Source organism: Musca autumnalis, unplaced genomic scaffold (genome assembly GCF_047663935.1).
Source record: "Musca autumnalis isolate F117 unplaced genomic scaffold, ASM4766393v1 scaffold_1, whole genome shotgun sequence".
Lineage (NCBI taxonomy): Eukaryota > Metazoa > Arthropoda > Insecta > Diptera > Muscidae > Musca > Musca autumnalis.
Window position 1 is genome coordinate 279,091,021 of NW_027411644.1, and position 19,775 is coordinate 279,110,795.

Below are 19,775 nucleotides of genomic sequence, written 5' to 3' on the forward strand. Positions count from 1 at the left end.
TGTTTACTTCGGTGCCGAGGTAGACGAAGTCTTTTACTACCTCAAAATTATAGGAACCAACGTCAACAGTTGGCCCGATCTCTATGGACGCATTGCGCGTCGACACCATCAACTTAGTCTTCCCGCCGTTTACCGCCAGACCCACTTTAGCAGGTTCACCTTCAACCTTCATAAAGGTACCTGGCACTTCTTTTACTGATCGTCCCATGATGTCTATATCATCAGCATAAGCAAGTAACATGTGGCTATTGGTGTAGATTGTGCCACTTCTTTTGACGTTTGCCTCTCGAATAACCTTTTCCAGCAGGATGTTGAAGAGATCACACGAGAGGCTGCCTCATTACCTGAAACCTCTTTTGGTACAAAATTCTTCGGAGAGGTTCTTTCCTATTTTAACTGAGGATCTCGTGTCAGATAAAGTCATTTTACAAAGCCGAATGAGCTTTGCGGGGATACCAAATTCAGACATGACCTGGAATACCTTTGAACGTAGTGGGCTGTCGAAGGCTGCTTTATAATCGACAAAAAGGTGGTAGGTGTCGATCTGCATCTCTTGGGTCTTCTCCAGGATTTGCCGCAAGGTAATATGTGGTCAATGGTGGACTTGCCAGGTCTAAAGCCGCATTGGTATGACACAATTATCTCGTTGACCATAGGCTTTAGTCCTTCGCACAATATCCCTGACACGATCTTGTAGGCAATCGGGAGTAGACTTATGCCCCTATAGTTAGAGCATACAGTCTTATCTCCTATCTTATAGACGGGACACAGGATACTCAGGTTCCAATCGTCGGGTACTCGTTCTTCCTGCCAGATGGTGCTAACTAGCTAATGAATACACCTTATCAGCGTGTCGCCTACGGTTTTGAACAGCTCGGCTGGTAAGCCATCGGCTCCTGCTGCCTTATTATTCTTCAGCCGATTTATTGCTGTCTTTACCTCATCTTGGCTGGGCGGTATACATTCAATACCATCTTCTGGGATTGGATCTGTGGTATCTTCGTCGTCTTCGCTGGATACCAACAGGTTTGAAAAATGCTCTTTCCATATCCTGAGCACACTATCTGTGTCAGTTACCAAACTACCTTGCTGGTCTCTACAGGAGGAGGTGCCTGTACCAAAGCCATCAGTTTGATGCTTCACTCTTTGGTAGAATTTTCGGACTTCATTCTGGCTCCTGTACATATCGATTTTTTCACACTCCCGCTTTTCCATCTCTCTCTTTTTCCTGCGGAAAAGACGTTTCTCCTCTCTCCCTTCTCCCTTCTCCTTTGCTTTCTACTTTCCCAAACATAGTTTTACTTCATTTAATATTTCCAGTTCGCTACATTTTTGGTTAGAGGCTGAGGTTATAACTCCGTCAGTACAGCTGACTGATACTTTCATTTGTTTCTGGTTGGCCCATTGTTTATGATACCTACCCCACAACCATCTACAAGTTTACTGTGGAAACTTCAAAAACGTATTTTGTCACCTACGAAAATATTATTTCTGTTTAAAATTAACACTGAACACGTAACAAACGTTAAGTTCGGTCGGGCCGAATTCTCAAAGTACCGAAAATCGGGAGGTATAACGAAACATGGACCTATGTTCGCGATTTTTGGTGGAAAGTTTCGTGGCTACTGAGAACCTCAAATGTCCAATTGCAGCTAGTTCGGTTAAAAATTGTAGCTAAAATTATCAAATTACCGAAAATCTGGAGATACCATTATATGGTGGCTTTACCAAAACATGGACCTATGTTGACGATTTTTGTTTGAGAAGTTTCATGAGAACCTTAAATTTCAGATTATAGCTAGTTCGGTTAAAAATTGTAGCTAAAATTCTCAAAATACCGTAAATCTGGATGTACCGCTATATGGTGGCAATACCAAAACATGGACCATGCCTATAATTTTTGGAATATAAGTTTGTTGATCACCAGGAACCCTAAATGTCAAATTAAAGCTAATTCGGTTTGAAAATGTGACTAAAAACGTCAAAATACCTGAAATCGAGTGGTACCGTTATATGGGCGCAATACCAAAACGTGGACCGATATACGTATAGCCCATCATCGAACCTGCCTGCAAACAGATGACGCATCTTCCCAAAATTTCAGCGTCCTATCTCCATTTTTGTGGGTGCCTCCGTGGTGCAATGGTATGCACACCCGCCTTGCACACATAAGGTCGTGGGTTCGATTCCCCGGCCAGGCAACATCAAAACACTTTTCAACGGTGACAAAATACCCCTCAGTAATGTTGGCGACATTTCCTGAGTATTTCAGCCATGTAAAACTTCTCTACAAAAGTGGTGTCTTAGACACTGTAGGTCCCATATCACTGAGCTAATATGAATCGGGGTGCACTCATTGATATGAGAGAAGTCTCCCTTGACCCTTATGGGATGTTTGTGGAACAATTATTATTATTATTATTATTATTATTATTATTATTATTATTATTATTATTATTATTATTATTATTATTATCTCCATTTTTGTGGATACTAGAGTAATTTCCACAGACGGACGGACGGACATGGCTATATCGATGTCAAAGTGCATGCTGATCAAAAATATATATACTTTATAGGGTCTCAAATGATTATTTCGAGGAGTTACAAACGGAATGATAAACGTAACACACCCTCCATAGTATGGTGCAGTGCATAAAAAAGGTTTTTGAAAAAATTGGAAATTTCGGTTAACTGAAACCAGTTTTGTCCAGAAACACCGGACTTTTGGCAGCATAACTTCGAGATTTTAAAAACCGTTCCTAAGAACATATCATCCCCACTGTTCTTGTAAAGATTTTAGTTTTTCTGCTTCTCTTTAAAAAAGGTTTACCTCATATAAATTTATCTGGAAATCTCAATTCTTCGAAAACTTATTTCATTTTGATAAGATTTCAAGCATTTTCTTTACTAACGTTACAGGAAGCCATTTTCAGCACGTTCTTTGGAATATTTCTGTCAATCTCGCTAGCCAGCTGACAAATGGATTAGAATAACCACACTCTGTTGTAATTACGATGTGTTGCGTGTGCGGTAATATTTATAATCAGATTGCATTTTTTTCGGATTTGAATTGATATTCTATGCAAATAACAGAGAAACAAACCAGTATACAACGATATGGGGAGAAACACTGTTACTTTTGTCGTATTGCAAATGGATTATTGTGTCACCTGCACGCGTGCATTTGCTTCGTCGTATTCTTAATGTGCTGTTCTACAGCTTAAGTTTACAGAACTCTAGCTAGCCGGCAGCTGATGATTACAGCAACTTCAACAAGAACGTAATTGTACACTAGTCTGACATAAATTCTACACTGAAGCAATACATTTTCAAATGTTGCAAATGTCTGAGCCGCCGTCATCGTAGTCTATCGTCTGTCATTACAAATTATACGTGGAATTGTTTTGTGGTAGACTGTCGGTCACTTGGTTGGTAGGTCACTAGTCCGTCAAGTAGGTACTTACCCAATAACGGAATTATCATAGATAAGTGAGATACGTAGTGGGCGCTCCTCAATGCTACGTTTACTTCTACTTCTTGTCGATCGATTGTGTGATTGTGTTACTGCTGCTGTTGTTGTCACCTTGCCAGAAGATTCTTCTTCGGTTTCAGTTTGTAAATTTTGCAATTCATCCACTGGAGTTTCAACAGTTTCGATTTGTACACCGTGTATGACCTAGAATGACAATAAGAAGATATTTATTTTATTTATTGTATTTTAAAGTAATTTTCATATTATTTGAAAATTAAATTAAATTTAAGATGACTAAATGGAATTAATTTTTACGACATAGAAAGGAACTGGAGAAATGCCTTAATCACAGTAATACACCTTGAACATTAAAAAAGAGAAAAAGAAATCAGTCGTCTTTGCCAAAAGATAATACCCTATGACTATACAAAAACTCGTAATCAACACAGTCTACACGAATATGAGGATAAATCCAGTAAGGAAAGGATCAAAGTCGGGGCCGATTTATGATACCCTACACCACTGTGAATATGAAAAAAAATATATATGGGAGCTATATCTAAATCGGAACCGATTTCGATAGAACTTGGCACTCTTATTTCTAGACCAAATTCTGTCACACATTGCAAATTTCATCAAAATTGGACAGATTGGAAATTTGTGCATCAAATACCTCAAATCGGCCGTACATATTTATGAGAGCTATATCCAAATCTGAACTGATTTCGATGTAATTTGGCACATTTATTTCTTGATCGAATTCAGTCACACACATTCCTCAAATCGGCCGAACATATATATGAGAGCTATATCCAAATCTGAATTGATTTCGATGTAATTTATCACATTTATTTCTTGACCGAATTCAGTCACACATTCCAATATTCATCGAAATCGGACATATATAGCGTGTTTGGTGGAGCAAATACGTGAAATATGTCAAAAATATATATGGGAGCTATATCCAAATCTGAACCGTTTTTCACCGAAAGCAATTGCTTTCTTCCCATGGCTAAAAAAATGATATCGCCAAATTCAGCTGAATCGGACAATAAATGCGACCTGTACGTTGCGAACGGACGGACAGACATGCATAAATCGACTCAGAAAGTGGGTCTATCTCTTTTCCTTATGCATGTTACATACAAATGCACAAAGATATAATACCCCTTACCACAGTGTGGTGTAGGGTATAATTATGGCGGTAGTAGAGATCAGAAAGACTACTCACATAGGTGGAGTATTGTGAAAGCAATCATATTCTGAGATCAAATATATATATTGTTGAACCAACTATATATATATTGCGTCAAACACCATAATGACACAAAATGTATAATTGCTCCAACAATACACATATTTATATATTTACAATATACATTTTTTTCTCATAATATGATTATTTTAAAAATATTCCTTTGAAGCGGATCAACTTTTATTATTAGAATTTATCTTATGTACATATTTTATTTTAATACTTTACGTATACGTTTTCACTAATTCAATGAATATTACGAAACATATGCTTAAATATTTGAATTTAACAGCTAAAAATGCAACCATGTACATATTTTGTAAATAGTACAATTAATTACATCTTTGATATTAATGCCATTTTGTACAACTAATACTATTCGCGTCTCATCCTAAGCACTTAAGTAAATCGAAATTTCAATAAAATCGCTCTCATTCTCTAGCTAGAGTTGAAGGCTTAACATCAATACCACGCTTGCCCAAGTTGATGGACCCAGATGTTTTGCTGAAAATAATAGCTAAATGGAGAGTCAAGTAACATCTTAAATTAATTTCGTTGTTTTGTTCTTCTTTATTGACGCCCAACTCGTGGCCATGTAACACGACCACTCTATCATCAACAGCCGAGAACAACAACAACATTGAATGCGAAGCGTACGTATCTGGTGAAGATCAGTTGGCACAGTTTACAAAACTTATCCAGGCAATGCGTTATGAAGGCAATCCCATGCGTTTTGTACTAGGCGATCCCAGAAACATAGAGATGTCTCTGTTGTGTATCAGTTTTGAACAACATCCATCGACAATCATCCGGATTACGCAGCAAATTTGTGGATTGGCGTAAACAAGAACGTCAACTCCTTCGATCAAGCAAAGGCATTGATCAAAAACACATTTACGTACAAGTATGAATGCAAGCAGCAAAGACGACGCAGGCACATTCATCTGTATGAAAATGAGGGTTGAAAAACAACATTGTGATGATGTACTACAACAACCACACACAAAACATCAAGAAGAAGACGTACAATGGTGAACCGACGCACATCAAGCAAGAACAACAACGTCCGCACACATCAGCTCAAAATGTGCGTAACGTTCAGCCGAGAAAATCAACGCTTGCTGTGTTTGTCGTGCATATTGTGTTTACAAGCAGAACATCAATAACGCGAATATTAGAAGATCCCAGCAGAAAGATGTTTATCCAGGCAATTTGTGACAATTGTAACTGTGTACTTACTGTTGAAGAGATTATCACTGTATTTGGACAACCTTAGCAGCCAGAAGATTCGCAGTTGTTATTCAAGATTCTGTTGACTGCCAACCGATGACCTTTACCTATCATAGCTTTTTCCGACGAGTTTTACCAGGTTGTTTGGAGAACCAACAATTCGTGGAGCAAAATAACTCTAGAAGGAGACTATGAGGAGTTTACCAGCTTGTTTGGAGAGCCAACAAGACTTGCGCAGCTTTACTCCAGGGGGAGATTTCGATGACAGTCCGATACATAGTTTGGAAATGCAACAACAACTTCCTCTACACATCATTATTGCAGTGCTATTGAGGACATACCCGATTCAACAACCCATAAAAATCATGCAGTTTACCGCAGCAGATTCAACAACTCATTGTTTCTGATGCTTAATCGGGACGATTGGAGCATCAGAAGGGGGAGACTGAAGCGGATCAACTTTTATTATTAGAATTTATCTTATGTACATATTTTATTTTAATACTTTACGTATACGTTTTCACTAATTCAATGAATATTACGAAACATATGCTTAAATATTTGAATTTAACAGCTAAAAATGCAACCATGTACATATTTTGTAAATAGTACAATTAATTACATCTTTGATATTAATGCCATTTTGTACAACTAATACTATTCGCGTCTCATCCTAAGCACTTAAGTAAATCGAAATTTCAATAAAATCGCTCTCATTCTCTAGCTAGAGTTGAAGGCTTAACATCAATACCACGCTTGCCCAAGTTGATGGACCCAGATGTTTTGCTGAAAATAATAGCTAAATGGAGAGTCAAGTAACATCTTAAATTAATTTCGTTGTTTTGTTCTTCTTTACCTTCTCTTTGTGTATGTGCAGAATGAACCTTAGCTTAACTGTAGGGGGCATCTCGGGCTCAGGAAGTACTGTTTTCCCCTAGAAACAAGTAAAAAAGTATCAGTCGGCTTTGCCGACAGAGATATACCCTCAACCTATGTAAATTGAAGCATTCATCTACGGACAGATCGAATGTATTTAAGGTCTTTTCAGAATTTTGTGGCACTTGTTGGACATTTGAACTTGCCGACAAAAATGTGAATTAGGATTAAAGTTCAAAAGTGTTGCGGAGAAGGTACTTGAAGGAATGAACCGACATAGTCCATTACGGAAGTGGATCTTTTTTGGGAGTCATATCTTTTCGATAGATATCGTCATTTCAGTGGGTCATCGTATAACTTTTGGACCCGTATGGACTTGTCCACGGAAAACATATCGCTGTAAACAGGACCACAACGAACAGCATCGGTAAACATCTCCAAAGGATCTTCGAACAGACCCTAAACTGCACTTCGACACTAATGTTGAAATTTTGTGGGGAGAAGACCGACCATTTTAGAAGTTAAACTAAATTTGGACAAAATATTAGAAGAGGCCCAAAGTTTGAACCAAATTAGTTCTCCCGTTCAGGAGATATCGTGCATACCATTTTTGTGATATTTTTGTAAATATTGGGGGAAAGTACCGGTGGTATTGCCCATCTTCGAACTGAAATTAAGTATGGACAAAAATCATGAAAGCCAAATTTTGAACCAAATCGGTTGATCAGTTCGAGAGCTATCGCGCTCTCCAGCCACCACATATGGTGCCATAGAGATCTTTTACATCTTTCGGGCTGTTTTCTCAAGAAGTATGGACTTGCCCCTAGTTGCTTCAACAAAAACTAAAGTGATTCGAAGGAGTGGACAAATATAGTCCATATTCGAACCTGATCTATATCTGGTAGATATATTAGGATGTGTAAAGCATGGACCAAATCGGTCACTCCCATCAAGAGTTATCGTGCGCACAATTTTTCCGAACATTTTTGAACTTTTGAGGGGGAGGTACCGGAAGGAGTGGACCGATATAACCCATCTTCGAACTTAAACTAAGTTTGGACAAAATATTGCGAAAGGTCCAAACTTTTGGGCCAAATCGGTTCATCCTTTCGAGAGTTATCGTGCGCTCCAGCCAGACAGACAGACGGACGGACATGGCAAAATCAACTCCAAATTGTCGGAGACCCATTTCGTCCAAACATTCTTGGGGTCTAAAACCATTATTTCGATGGGGCACATTTTCCCCGTATGTAAGTGTATATAACCTCGTCAGTATAAATGCTGAGGGTATAAAAATATATCCTCGTAGTCATGTTTTGTAAAATTTCAATACGACCCGAGAAGTGGCCTTAAACTGGATTAAAGCGTAGAAGTTTTGGGGAGAAGGTACTTAAAAGAAGGAGTTATCCGATATAGTCCTTCTTTGAACTTAATTTAAGTTTTAGAGAAATATTACGATGTGAAAAATTGGACCGTCAGACATGCGATAGTTTTTACCGTGTACACCAGGTATTTTTTGGTCGAAGTTGAATTTTCGAGTCATTATGTCAGAAAGTGTGGACTTGAACACAAAAAATATATATAGTTATAATCAGTACCACAAGCACTATATTCGGAAAACATTTCAAAACGATCCTTGAACTGCACTCAGGCGAAAATTTCTAATTTTTTTTCAGGGTGGTTGTTTGATATATGTGGACCTTCTTGGGCCTTGGAAAAAATATTGTGATTGGCAAAATTACTGATAAGTAGGAAACTCAATTCGTAAATTGTTGTGTTCATCAGTGGTTGTTGTTGTATGGACGCAATTATGTTCGTTCGGATATATTATACATCCAATATCTTGATCTTGGTCGGAATAAGGGCATCATCGACTAATATGTTCGGAGAGAGCCTCGTTTCAAGAGGCTCATCCCAGGTAAACATTTGCCGGTGAACAGTTTGGCGGTGGATTTAGTTGCGATATTGTCATATTCCTCAGATGAAAGCACTGCACGTCAGCTATGTAGATCCGATGCCAATATAGTCCAATAATCCGTAGGCTGAAGGGAGTCTTTTTTATATCCTCGAACAGCTTGGCCCGTCAACAATGCCAACCTGTTCGAGGACATATATAAGACTCCCTTCAGCCTACGGAAACGTTTGGTCAAGAGACACCATTACAGTTTTGTCGCACCACCTGTTCAGTCATCGACTGATATGTGTGGATATGGCATGGAATGTTGTTATGGTACTGTGCATTTTCCGGAAGCCATACTAATGTTGGGCTACTGGGAAACTGCTACTCATTATAGGGAGGAGTAGTGCCTCTAGGATCTTTGCTACTGTCGACCAAAGCTCCGATTTACTCGCGATTGAAAATATGGGGGGAGGTGGTAATTTTTTTGGTGGGGTTAGGGCAAGTTTATTTGGGGGTGGAGTATGTTTGTATTTGTTGTTGGGGGAAGGGGCAAGTTGCCCCGCTCAACTTGCTCGAATTCGGGAAGAGTTTCACTCGCGAGTGGAATTCGAGCGAGTATATGTAGCTCTGCTGTTGACAGATGGGAAATTGGCCCCTATGTTTGCATCCGCCTGACTTCAGTAGCAGGACCTTCTAGCCAAATTATCAAGCTTCTGGTACAATAAGGGTAGTTAACGAAAAATTTAATACCCTTGGCAGATACTTAACTCCGGCTTCATCCAGTTGCTTAAGTATTACCATTAACATTCTGCGTGGGACCAATGCTTTGGATGATATCGCGTTTCTGGTGACTTCTACAACATCACTCATCGTAAATTGTGGTGGTACCTCGGCTTAGAGGGCTCTTAGCATAGCACAGAGGGTATATCTTACTCCTCTTCGTCGTATCACTGTCGGAGTGCTCTATAAACTGCCGTGCTAAAATAACACGCGCGGCTCTTCCGATCTGTCACGCCGTTGAAAGTAACACCCGTTCTATTAACCTTCATTTCCGCTCATGCTCGCCCACTATCCTGTTGACTTGAAGAATAAGCTTCCTAACTCTTCTGGTTCTCGAATCTTTGTACGACAAAGTTCATCATGTTGAGAAATGGGGTCCAATTTTGAATATTCAACCAGCAGGTATGTAGCGAGTTACTATAGCTGTGATAATGTCCGGGAAATTATCTCAGCTACCCGAGGATCTAAGGGAATGGGAATGAAATTCTTTGAACCCTTGCCAATCAGCTTTTCCATGGTTCAGAAAAGCAGATCGGTCAGAGGTTATGAAGTTGTGTGATTCTTTAAGGGAGACCTGATCTATATCTGGTAGATATATTAGGATATGTAAAGTATGGACCAATTCGGCCACTCCCTTCAAGAGTTACCGTACGAACAATTTTTCCGAACATTTTTTTAATTTTGTGGGGGAGGTACCTGAAGGAGTGGGCAGATATGGCTTATCTTCGAATTTAAACTATGTTTGGACAAAATATTACTAAGGCCAAATGTTGGACCGAATCGGCAGATCCCTTCTAGAGTTATCTTGCGCTCCACCGCCTCACACGGTGTCATAGGGTTTTTTTTTGCAACTTTCATGCTATGTTCTCAGGAAGAATGGACTTGCTCCTAATAAAGCTTGTATCGTCGTATGGGGGCAGTGAATACAAGTTGCTAACACAAAAATCAAAGCGATTCGAGAGATGACCCTAAACTGAACTTTTCCGAAATTTTGTGTGGGAGGTACCCGAAGGGGTGGACCGATTGATTCCATATTGAAACCTTATCTAAGTCTGGTACACATTTCAGGTTGTGCAAAGTATGGACCTAATCGGTTACTCCCTTCAAGAGTTATCGTGCGCTCCAGCCAGACAGACAGACGGACGGACATTGCTCAGTCGACTCCAAATTGTCTGAAACTCATTTCGTCCAGACATACTTGGGGTCTAATACCATTATTTCGATTAGGCACATTTTGCCCGTATGAAAGTGTATATACCCTCGTTAGCATAAATGCTGAGGGTATAAAAAAAGTTGAAAGAAAGGTTGGAGGTAAGTGGTTGACTTAAATCATCATGACACTTTCGTTACCCCTGAGAAATAGTAAATGTCCGCACACCAGTTGTGAAGATTAATATAATATACAATTACATATCATTGACGTCACTTTTTGCAGTTCAAAAGCCCCCAACCCACAGTGCATATTTAATAAATTTAATAAACATTTTTCCCCACCCATTGCTGTGACCCATATTTTCAATCTCGTCATAATAATCGGAAATAATTACACACTTTTCCCTTTTATTAAAAAAAAAAAAAACATCAACAACACCTAAATCAATTAAAACCACAATCAAATAAAATTTTCAAAATTCAAATGCAACAAACAATTTTATTGAATAACAATATTACGTTTAATTTTTTAATTTTTTTTATGTAAATTTCATAACATGATTTGATGGTTTTTTATGAATTACTGCGGTGTGTGTGTGCGTGTCTCTTCGTACCTGCAGGTCGGTTATTATTATCAACACATTAAATATTGATTGATTTTGCTGTTTTAATTAGGTGTGGTCAAGGTATATTTGTTGCCGCTGCTCTCTTGTGACACACTGTGCAGTTATTCCATGTTACTGTTGTCGCTATTGTTTACTGTCTTACGAACGAATACAAAGTGTAGGTACTTTCGTCAATTTGCATTTCAATAAGAAAAAACATTGTTTGGGTTTTTTTTTAACTTTTTGCCCACCAGACAACTGGACAACCAGTTAGCCACAGTACCAATAACAATGGAAATAATGATGTTAGGTTCGATCAGACCGAATCGAAATACTCTTTATTTTCTTTCATCAATTCGATTTGTTGAAAAAAGATTTTTTATCCCATTTGTCATCCCAGAAGGGGAAATCGAGAGACTTTTTCCTTATTGCCTAGGTTGAAAGACATGCCGAATTTACTGTGTCAAAGCAAAAAATCTTCTACAAACGGAATAATTATTTTCTATCCTGTCCACATATTGAGGCGGAGATATTCTATGACCACTGATACCAAAATAAGGTAAAAAATACATACATATAGACATGTCTTCAATCGGTTGTGGATAATTGTTGTTGGAGCAGTTTTGTGACCACTGAGAACCTCAAATATAATGTCGAATTGCAAATACTTCGTTCAAAAATTGTAGCTAAAATCCTCAAAATACCGAAAATCGGGAGGTACCGTTATATGAGGGCTATACCAAAACATGGACCTATGTTGAAAATTTTTGGAGATGATAATTTGAGAATCTAAAACGTCAAATTACAGTTAGTTCGGTCAAAAAATATTGTTTTTTAATTATTCTGACCTAAAGCCAAACAAAAAAATACATGTTTAAAACAGTCCCAAGGTCAACTATAAAAATAACAATTGCTAAAAAACCTCAAAATACCGAAAATCGGGAGGTACAGTTTTATGGGGGCTACACCGAAACATGGACCTATGATGACAATTTTTAGTAGAGATATTTGTGGCCTCTGAGTAGTTCGGCCAAAAATTGTAGCTAAAATCCTAAAAATACCGAAAATCGGGAGGTACAGTTATATGGGGGCTATACCGAAACATGGACCTATGATGGCAATTTTTGGTAGAGATATTTTGTGGTCTCTGAGAACTTCAAACGTCAAATTACAGGTAGTTCGGACAAAAATTGTACCTAAAATCATCAAAATTTCGAAAATCGGGAGGTACCGTTATATGGGGGATATACCAAAACAAGGAGCTATATTGACGATTTTTCGTAGAGAAGTTTCGTGGCCACTGAGAATCTCAAATGTCAAATTACAGCTAGTTCTGTTAAAAATTGTAGATAAAAAATATGGGATGCTATACAAAAACAAGTACCTATATTGGCGATTTTTGGTAGAGAAGTTTCGTGGCCACTGAGAACCTCAAATGTCAAATTACAGATAGTTCGGTTAAAATTATAGCTAAAAAATATAGCTATAGCTCAAAATACAGAAAATCGGGAGGTATCGTTATAAGGGGGCTATATTAAAACGTGGACCGATATAGCCCATCATCGAATTTGACCTGCCTGTAAACAAAAGACGGATCTTCCCAAAATTTCGGCGTCCTATCTCCATTTTTGTGGATGCTAGAGTGGTTATCACAGACGGATGGACGGATATGCAAAGATCGACTTAGAATTTTACCCTGATCACGAATATATATATATATATATATATATATATATATATATATATATATATATATATATATATATATATATATATTCTAGGGGCGCAAATGATTATTTCAATGCGTTAGAAACGAAAAAACATACTTAATATACCCTCCATACTATGGTGGAGGGTTAACAATAAAACAAGCTATAGTCAGACAGGGCCTACCATGTGATGCCCTACACTACAGCCCCTGGACACAAGTTTCCACCGAATGTGTTTTATACGATTACGACATATTTTAGCCGCCCTGTCGTACATACATACATAACTTGACATACATCATAACATACCGCTATATTACTGTAATTTACATCGAGAGAGAGGTCAAAAGTTGGTTCAAGTTTCGTTTCGTAAAAACTAGCCGATCATTACCCAAAATTTAAACGTGTTACGAGGAAGTACCTGAAGGTATGGATCGCATTGTCCACTTTAGAAATTGATATTATTTTGAGAGTCATTTCTTTTTGACAGGTAGCGCGTCCTTCAGTCATTTGAGTTGATCACCGTATGCCTTAGAGATTTTGGACCACTATGTCAGGAAGCATGGATTTGCCTACGAAAAACATAATATCGCTGTAAACAGAACCACAAGGAGTAACATCGGTATACTTTTCAATGGCTCTTCGAGCAGACTCTAAACTACACTTAAACTTAAATGTTTAACATTTGTGGGAGAGGTAACTTAAGGAGTGAACCGACATAGTCCATATTCGAACTTTATCTAAGATTCGCAGAAATATTACGATGTTATTGTCTTCGAGAGTTATTTTAGAGAAAAGTTTTGAACTTTTCTGGGGGAGGTACCTGAAGGCAAATCTTCGAACTTAAACTAAGTTTTATTACGAAGGCCAAATTTTGGACCAAATTTGTTGATCAGTTCGAGAGTTATCGTGCCCTCCAGCCACTACACATGGTGTCATATGGGTTTTGTACAGCATTCGGGCCATTTTTTTAGGAAGTATGGTTTTGCCCCAGAAAAAAACTTGTATCTTCGTAATGGGGGAACTGAATACAAGTGGTTACAATAAAGATCAAAGCGATTCGAGAGCAGGTCCTAAACTGAACTTCTTTGGCATTTTGTGTGAAGGAATGGTAGAAATGTTTCGATGTGCAAAGTATGGACCAAATTTGTTACTGCTTACGAGAATTATCATGCGCATCATTTCAGCGAAAAGTTTTGAACTTTTGTGTGGGAGGTACCGGAAGGTGAGGACCGATGTTGCCCATCTTCGAACTTAAATTAAGTTTGGACAAAATATTACAAAGGCCAAATTTTGGACCGAATCGGCTGATCAGATAGACATTTCTGGGTCCAAAAACGTTATTTCGATGAGGCCGTATGAAAGTGTAGTTAGTCTAAAGACTGAAGGTAATGCACATATACCTATTTAAAAATTATGAGTACAGTCCCTGCAATCAAAAACTATCGTGGAAGTGACTTAGGCGTGCCGCCTAGGCGATGAAAACAGTCGCGGCGATAGTCGCAGAAGTCACCCTGGAGTGACCTCAGTTGTGAAGAAATGAACCACGCCGCGTGTCGTCTTGGAAGTCACTCCAGCGACACTTCTTGGAGATCTTTTCCGCGATAGTTCTTGGAATTAGAAAAAAATATTTTTTTCTATTTATTTTTTATTAAGTATGCTCTTTTAGAGAATTTATTCTAAATTAATTTTGTCATTTTAAAAATGTGATGTTGTTTTGTTGCCTAACTTGGAAACCGAACCCGAACGAATGCTTTCAACTGCACCACCGTCTCATATAATCATCAGATAGAAAAATGTTCCATATTTGCTCAAGTGTGCTGAATTATTAAATAAAGGTAAACAATCGCCTTGGAAGTCACTCAGAAGTAACTCCGAAGTGTCGGCATACGCAATAAAATGTAATCATAATAATGCTATAGACATTTTTTGTGTAATTCACCAACGATCTTTCTTGGCGTGCCTCCGGAGTGACGTGTTAGGCAAGGTAGTGAGAAACTCACTTCCAAATGCTGGCAGGTGTATTGATCTAACGTATCCACAGAATCTAACAGGATTTAAAATATGTCGTTTTGCATCAATCAGAGTCGAATAACGGTTTATTTTTTTATTGACAATTTCTGACTGGTTTCGATAATATACATATTTTAATGGTAAATTTGCGATCGTCGGGTGCATTCTTCTTAATAATTAAATTTTAAATCTGTTTTGTGATGACTGGAACTTGACAACCTTAAATTTTAATTTGTGAACGCACCCTTACTCTTATCATAAAACTGTCACTTTCAATTTATTAAGTAAACTCAACATTTTCATCATAGCAAAGTACACGGACTACTATCGAAATTCGATGCAGTTTGCATGCCGGCGACGCCATTGGGTCATACTTCTTTGACGACGATGCCAACAGTATACGTTACCATCGATTTATTGTAGTAGTACGGTGCCTCTTAATAAAAAAAAAAACAAGAAAAATCGCTGGAGGGATTTTTAAATAAACCGCGGTAAAAGTTCACAATTTTAGGTTTATCTTAGGTTTTCTGGATTTTGCTTGGAAGCGGCAAGGCCTATCGAAATAAGACAAAAGAAAATGTTGTAGAGGAACTTCACCGCTACAACATTTTCTTTAGTCCCACTTCGATAGGACTTGCCGCTTCCAGGCAAAATCGCGCGAAAATGGCTAAAATAAACCTAAAAATGTGAACTTTGACCGCGATTTATTTAAAAAAAATCCCTCCAGCGATTTTTTCTAGTTTTTGTTTTGGATAAACGTTGCTGTTTCAGTATCCGCGAAAATTTCCCAGGTGTAAGCGGTTTCATTCAAAGTTAGTTAAGAGGCACCGTACTTGACATTGTGTTATAAGGAGGCGATACAGTCAGTGCATTGCCCCAATTTGAACTTTTATATCTCAAAAATGGTAAAGCCTACGAAAATACCATTAGGGTAAATCGTGTAGAGAATGTTCACAGCAACAACATTTTCTTTAGTCTGATTATGATAGGACTTGCGGTTTCCAATCAAAATCGTGAAAACCTAAAAAATACCTAAAAATGTGAACGCGATTTAGTTGAAAATCCCTCCAGCGATTTTTGTGTTTTTTGATTTTTCTCATCTATGAACATTGTAGTTTCAAAATCCGCAAAAACTTCCCTTTCATTTAAAGTTATTTAAGGCGCACCATTGGGAGCCACCGTGGTGCAATGGTATGCACGCCCGCCTCGCACGCAGAAGGTCGGGGGTTCGATTCCCCGGCCAGGCAACATCAAATATTTTTCAGCGGTGGCAAAATAACCCTCAGTAATGTTGGCGACATTTCTTGAGTATTTCAGCCTTGAAAAACTTCTCCACAATGGGTGTCTTAAGACACGCCGTTCGGACTCGGCGATAAACAGTAGGTCCCATATCATTGAGCTTAATATGAATCGTGTTGCACTCATTGATATGAGAGAATGTTGTGGAACAATTATTTTTTATAGGCGCACCATGTTTTGTCATAAACAATCCATTCTTCCTGACAGAATGGCCAAAAATGGCTCTAAAAAATCCTATGGTGACCAAGTAAAATGGCTGAAGGATAATCTTTGCACAACGTAGTATTTCTCTTAACACTATATTAAGTTCGGATATGAAATATATTTCCCCTCTCCTTCGGGGAATTTATCTTAAGTGCAGTTTAAGAGCTGTTCGAGGATCGCTTTGAAATTTTCCCTTTGATTCTGATTACAAAGATATATTTTTTGCGCGGGCAAGTTCATTCTTCCTACACTCACCACCTAAAGTGGCAGATGAGCACATATGAGGCGTTCAGAGCACACTTCGACTAACTCCATAAAACAAAAAGTTGAGAAAAGCAATGATGAAATGTATATTGTTTTTTTAAAATTCCCCTGATTATATGGATTCAAATATATAATGTAGAATGCATAATAGCAGGTATAGCTTTCATCTAACGGTATATACAATAAAATAAAAACAATTGTTAACAAACAATCGTTAGTAATGTTGCACACTGTGACTTTCTTAACATTTAGGTGGCCAAAATTGGAAAAATTCATGTTCGCCGATCTCCATGATTTTTTATCATGTAATACATAAGAGTATATGTAATTTAAAAATGTTGCGAAAAAACAACAAAAACAATAAGAATAAAAATGACGGCTTTCAAAATTGAAATATGAGAAATTGTAAAATAATATGTTTTTTAGAGTACAAAATTTAGTCAAATTGTCGCTGTTGTAAAAAATTTCGTACCGATACTACTTATTATATTATTATTAATTCTTGATAATTAATAGATTTTTAATGTAAATGGTAAGTTTTGTTGCATTATAATATATATTTGATAAAAAATTGTGTTGGTCAAAAAATCTCTAAAAACAAGGGGAAAAATCAATAAACAAAATATTAAATGGAGTGCGTAAAAAAAGTCCACCAAAGTCCAGCTGAGTTATTTTGCTAAAAACAATACCCGAGGAACCTAGTATCTAAATACACAAAATTGGCTGCAACTACTTGCCCCTTTCGGTTTTACAGAAAGATTATAATGGCGATTCCAAGAAGTGCACTTTTTGAGGTTTGGCTTGAAAACAAAAATAGTGCCGGAAAATGTGCATTGTTGAATTATATAACTAACCTTATTGGAAAGGACGTTGACTATCCAAAGTTAAAAAAAAGTATAGAGCGTTTGTGTTATCGTTTTAATAAAAAATGGGATTCATCACATCGACTTAAAGCCCGTTTTTTTAAGAAGGAAGCTACTTGGCTGGCTGAAAGTCAGGATTTCACATTTTGCCTTCTTGATGTTGGACCGAGTACTTCCCAATACAATAACAGAGCTGTAGGAAGACCTGCAAAGGAGTTCAGTGAATTATCTCACCGCACAAAAAGGCGGGTAGCTAAAAATCTTGTAAATGCTTTTGATTCTGAACACTTGTTAATGGCAGCTGAAATGAACTTGAGATCATCAGGAAAAAGAAACTCAGCGGAAATAGTTCATCAATTATCAACAGCATCCCCCTCAAAAGGCACGGCTCTCAAAAAAGCACAAACATCCACAAAAAGTTTAAAAGTATTGTCTTCAGACCAAGCTCTTGCACTTATTATAGATACCGGCTTATCAACTAATGAATACGATTTGCTTAGACAACATTTGGCAAATATTAGTTCAAAAATATGTCCGTCATATAATTGTATTAAAACTTCAAAACTTTCATGTTATCCTGAGAAAATTACAATATCGGAAAATCAAGCAGATATTGAATTACAGTCACTAATTGATCACACATTATCTCGACTTTGCGCTACTCCATCAGTGTTAAATATACTTGAATCCTCTAAACTAAGTGAGATAAATTCAGTTTTTAAATGGGGTTGCGATGGGGATACACAAGTCAATTATAAACAAATATTTTCAGCAGAAAACCAATCCGATAGTAGTTTGTTTTCTATATCAATCGTACTTTTGCAAGTAAGTTCAAAAATTGACAGAAAAGAAAAAATAATATGGAAAAATCCAACTCCAAATTCAACCCGATATTGTCGTCCTATTAAGCTCGTATTTGCCAAGGAAACACGTGAACTTATTACTAAAGAGGTTCAAAATATTAACAGTCAAATTTCTAAATTACAGCCAACTCTAATTAGAAATGAAAAAATAAATATTAACATAAGCAGTACGCTTATTTTATGTATGATCGATGGCAAAGTATGTAATGCATTATCGGCTTACAGATCAATTCAGGTTTGCTATATATGTGGTTCTAAACCAAGTGAAATGAACAATGTACAAGCTCTTGCCGGAAAAAGTGTCGATAGTTCAATGCTTAATTTTGGAATTTCACCACTTCATTCATGGATTCGTTGTATGGAATGCATGTTGCACATAGCTTATCGGTTAGACATACAAGTTTGGTTAGTTAAAGGCGAAGAAAATAAAAATAAAGTCAAAAAAAGAAAAGAGTATATCCAATCCAGATTTAGAAAAGATGTGGGTCTGTTAATTGATATGCCTACGGTAAAAGCAGGTAACACTAACGATGGAAATACTGCGAGGCGTTTCTTTGAAAATTCTGAAAAAACATCAGAGATTACTGGCATAGATATAAACTTGCTAAAAAGATTCCATGTAATTTTGTCTTGTCTTGGATCCGGCAACCAAATAAATCCCGTTGCCTTTGAGAATTATGCAAAAGAAACAAGAGAACTTTATTTGTCTAAATATCATTGGTATTGTATGCCTGTAAGTGTACACAAAATTCTATTTCATGGCAAAGAAATAATTGAGTCCTGTATTCTGCCAATTGGTCAATTATCTGAGGAATCCCAAGAAGCAAGGAACAAAGATACCAGAAACTACCGTGAGTTCTACACCCGTAAAACGTCCAGAATCGATACAAACACAGATCTTTTACATAGACTGCTGATTTCATCAGACCCCTATATATGTAGTTTGCGAAAACTTCCAACGACCTCAAGAAGAAAAACATTAAATCCAGAGATGCAATCTTTACTATTGGAGCCACTAGAAGAAGAAGACCTTATTACGGATACAATGAATTAATCTAATTTATTTTATGTCTATATTTTAATATAATATAATCTATATTTCATCTAAATTAAAAATATGAATAAATATTTTATTTTTGTTTTAAATGTTTTTATTATTTTCTTTAATTTTCTTGTACATTGATTCTTTTTTTATTAACTGCTTCAAAAAAAAAAAAAAAAAAAACCAATAAAAATATCAAAAACAACAATAAACTATATTTTTAATTAATCTTTGTGTGTTTTATA

General features: G+C 37.2%; 1 protein-coding gene across 1 annotated transcript in view; it reads right to left on the minus strand.

Annotated features, from left to right (window-relative positions):
- The window catches only part of Invadolysin (leishmanolysin-like peptidase, invadolysin), a 133,105-nt gene that overhangs the window by 20,960 nt on the left and 92,370 nt on the right, over positions 1 to 19,775 (minus strand). The window contains exon 2 of the mRNA XM_073961287.1: positions 3,468 to 3,679. Coding sequence (XP_073817388.1) covers positions 3,468 to 3,679 — 212 coding nt within the window. The remainder of the gene's footprint in view (positions 1 to 3,467; positions 3,680 to 19,775) is intronic.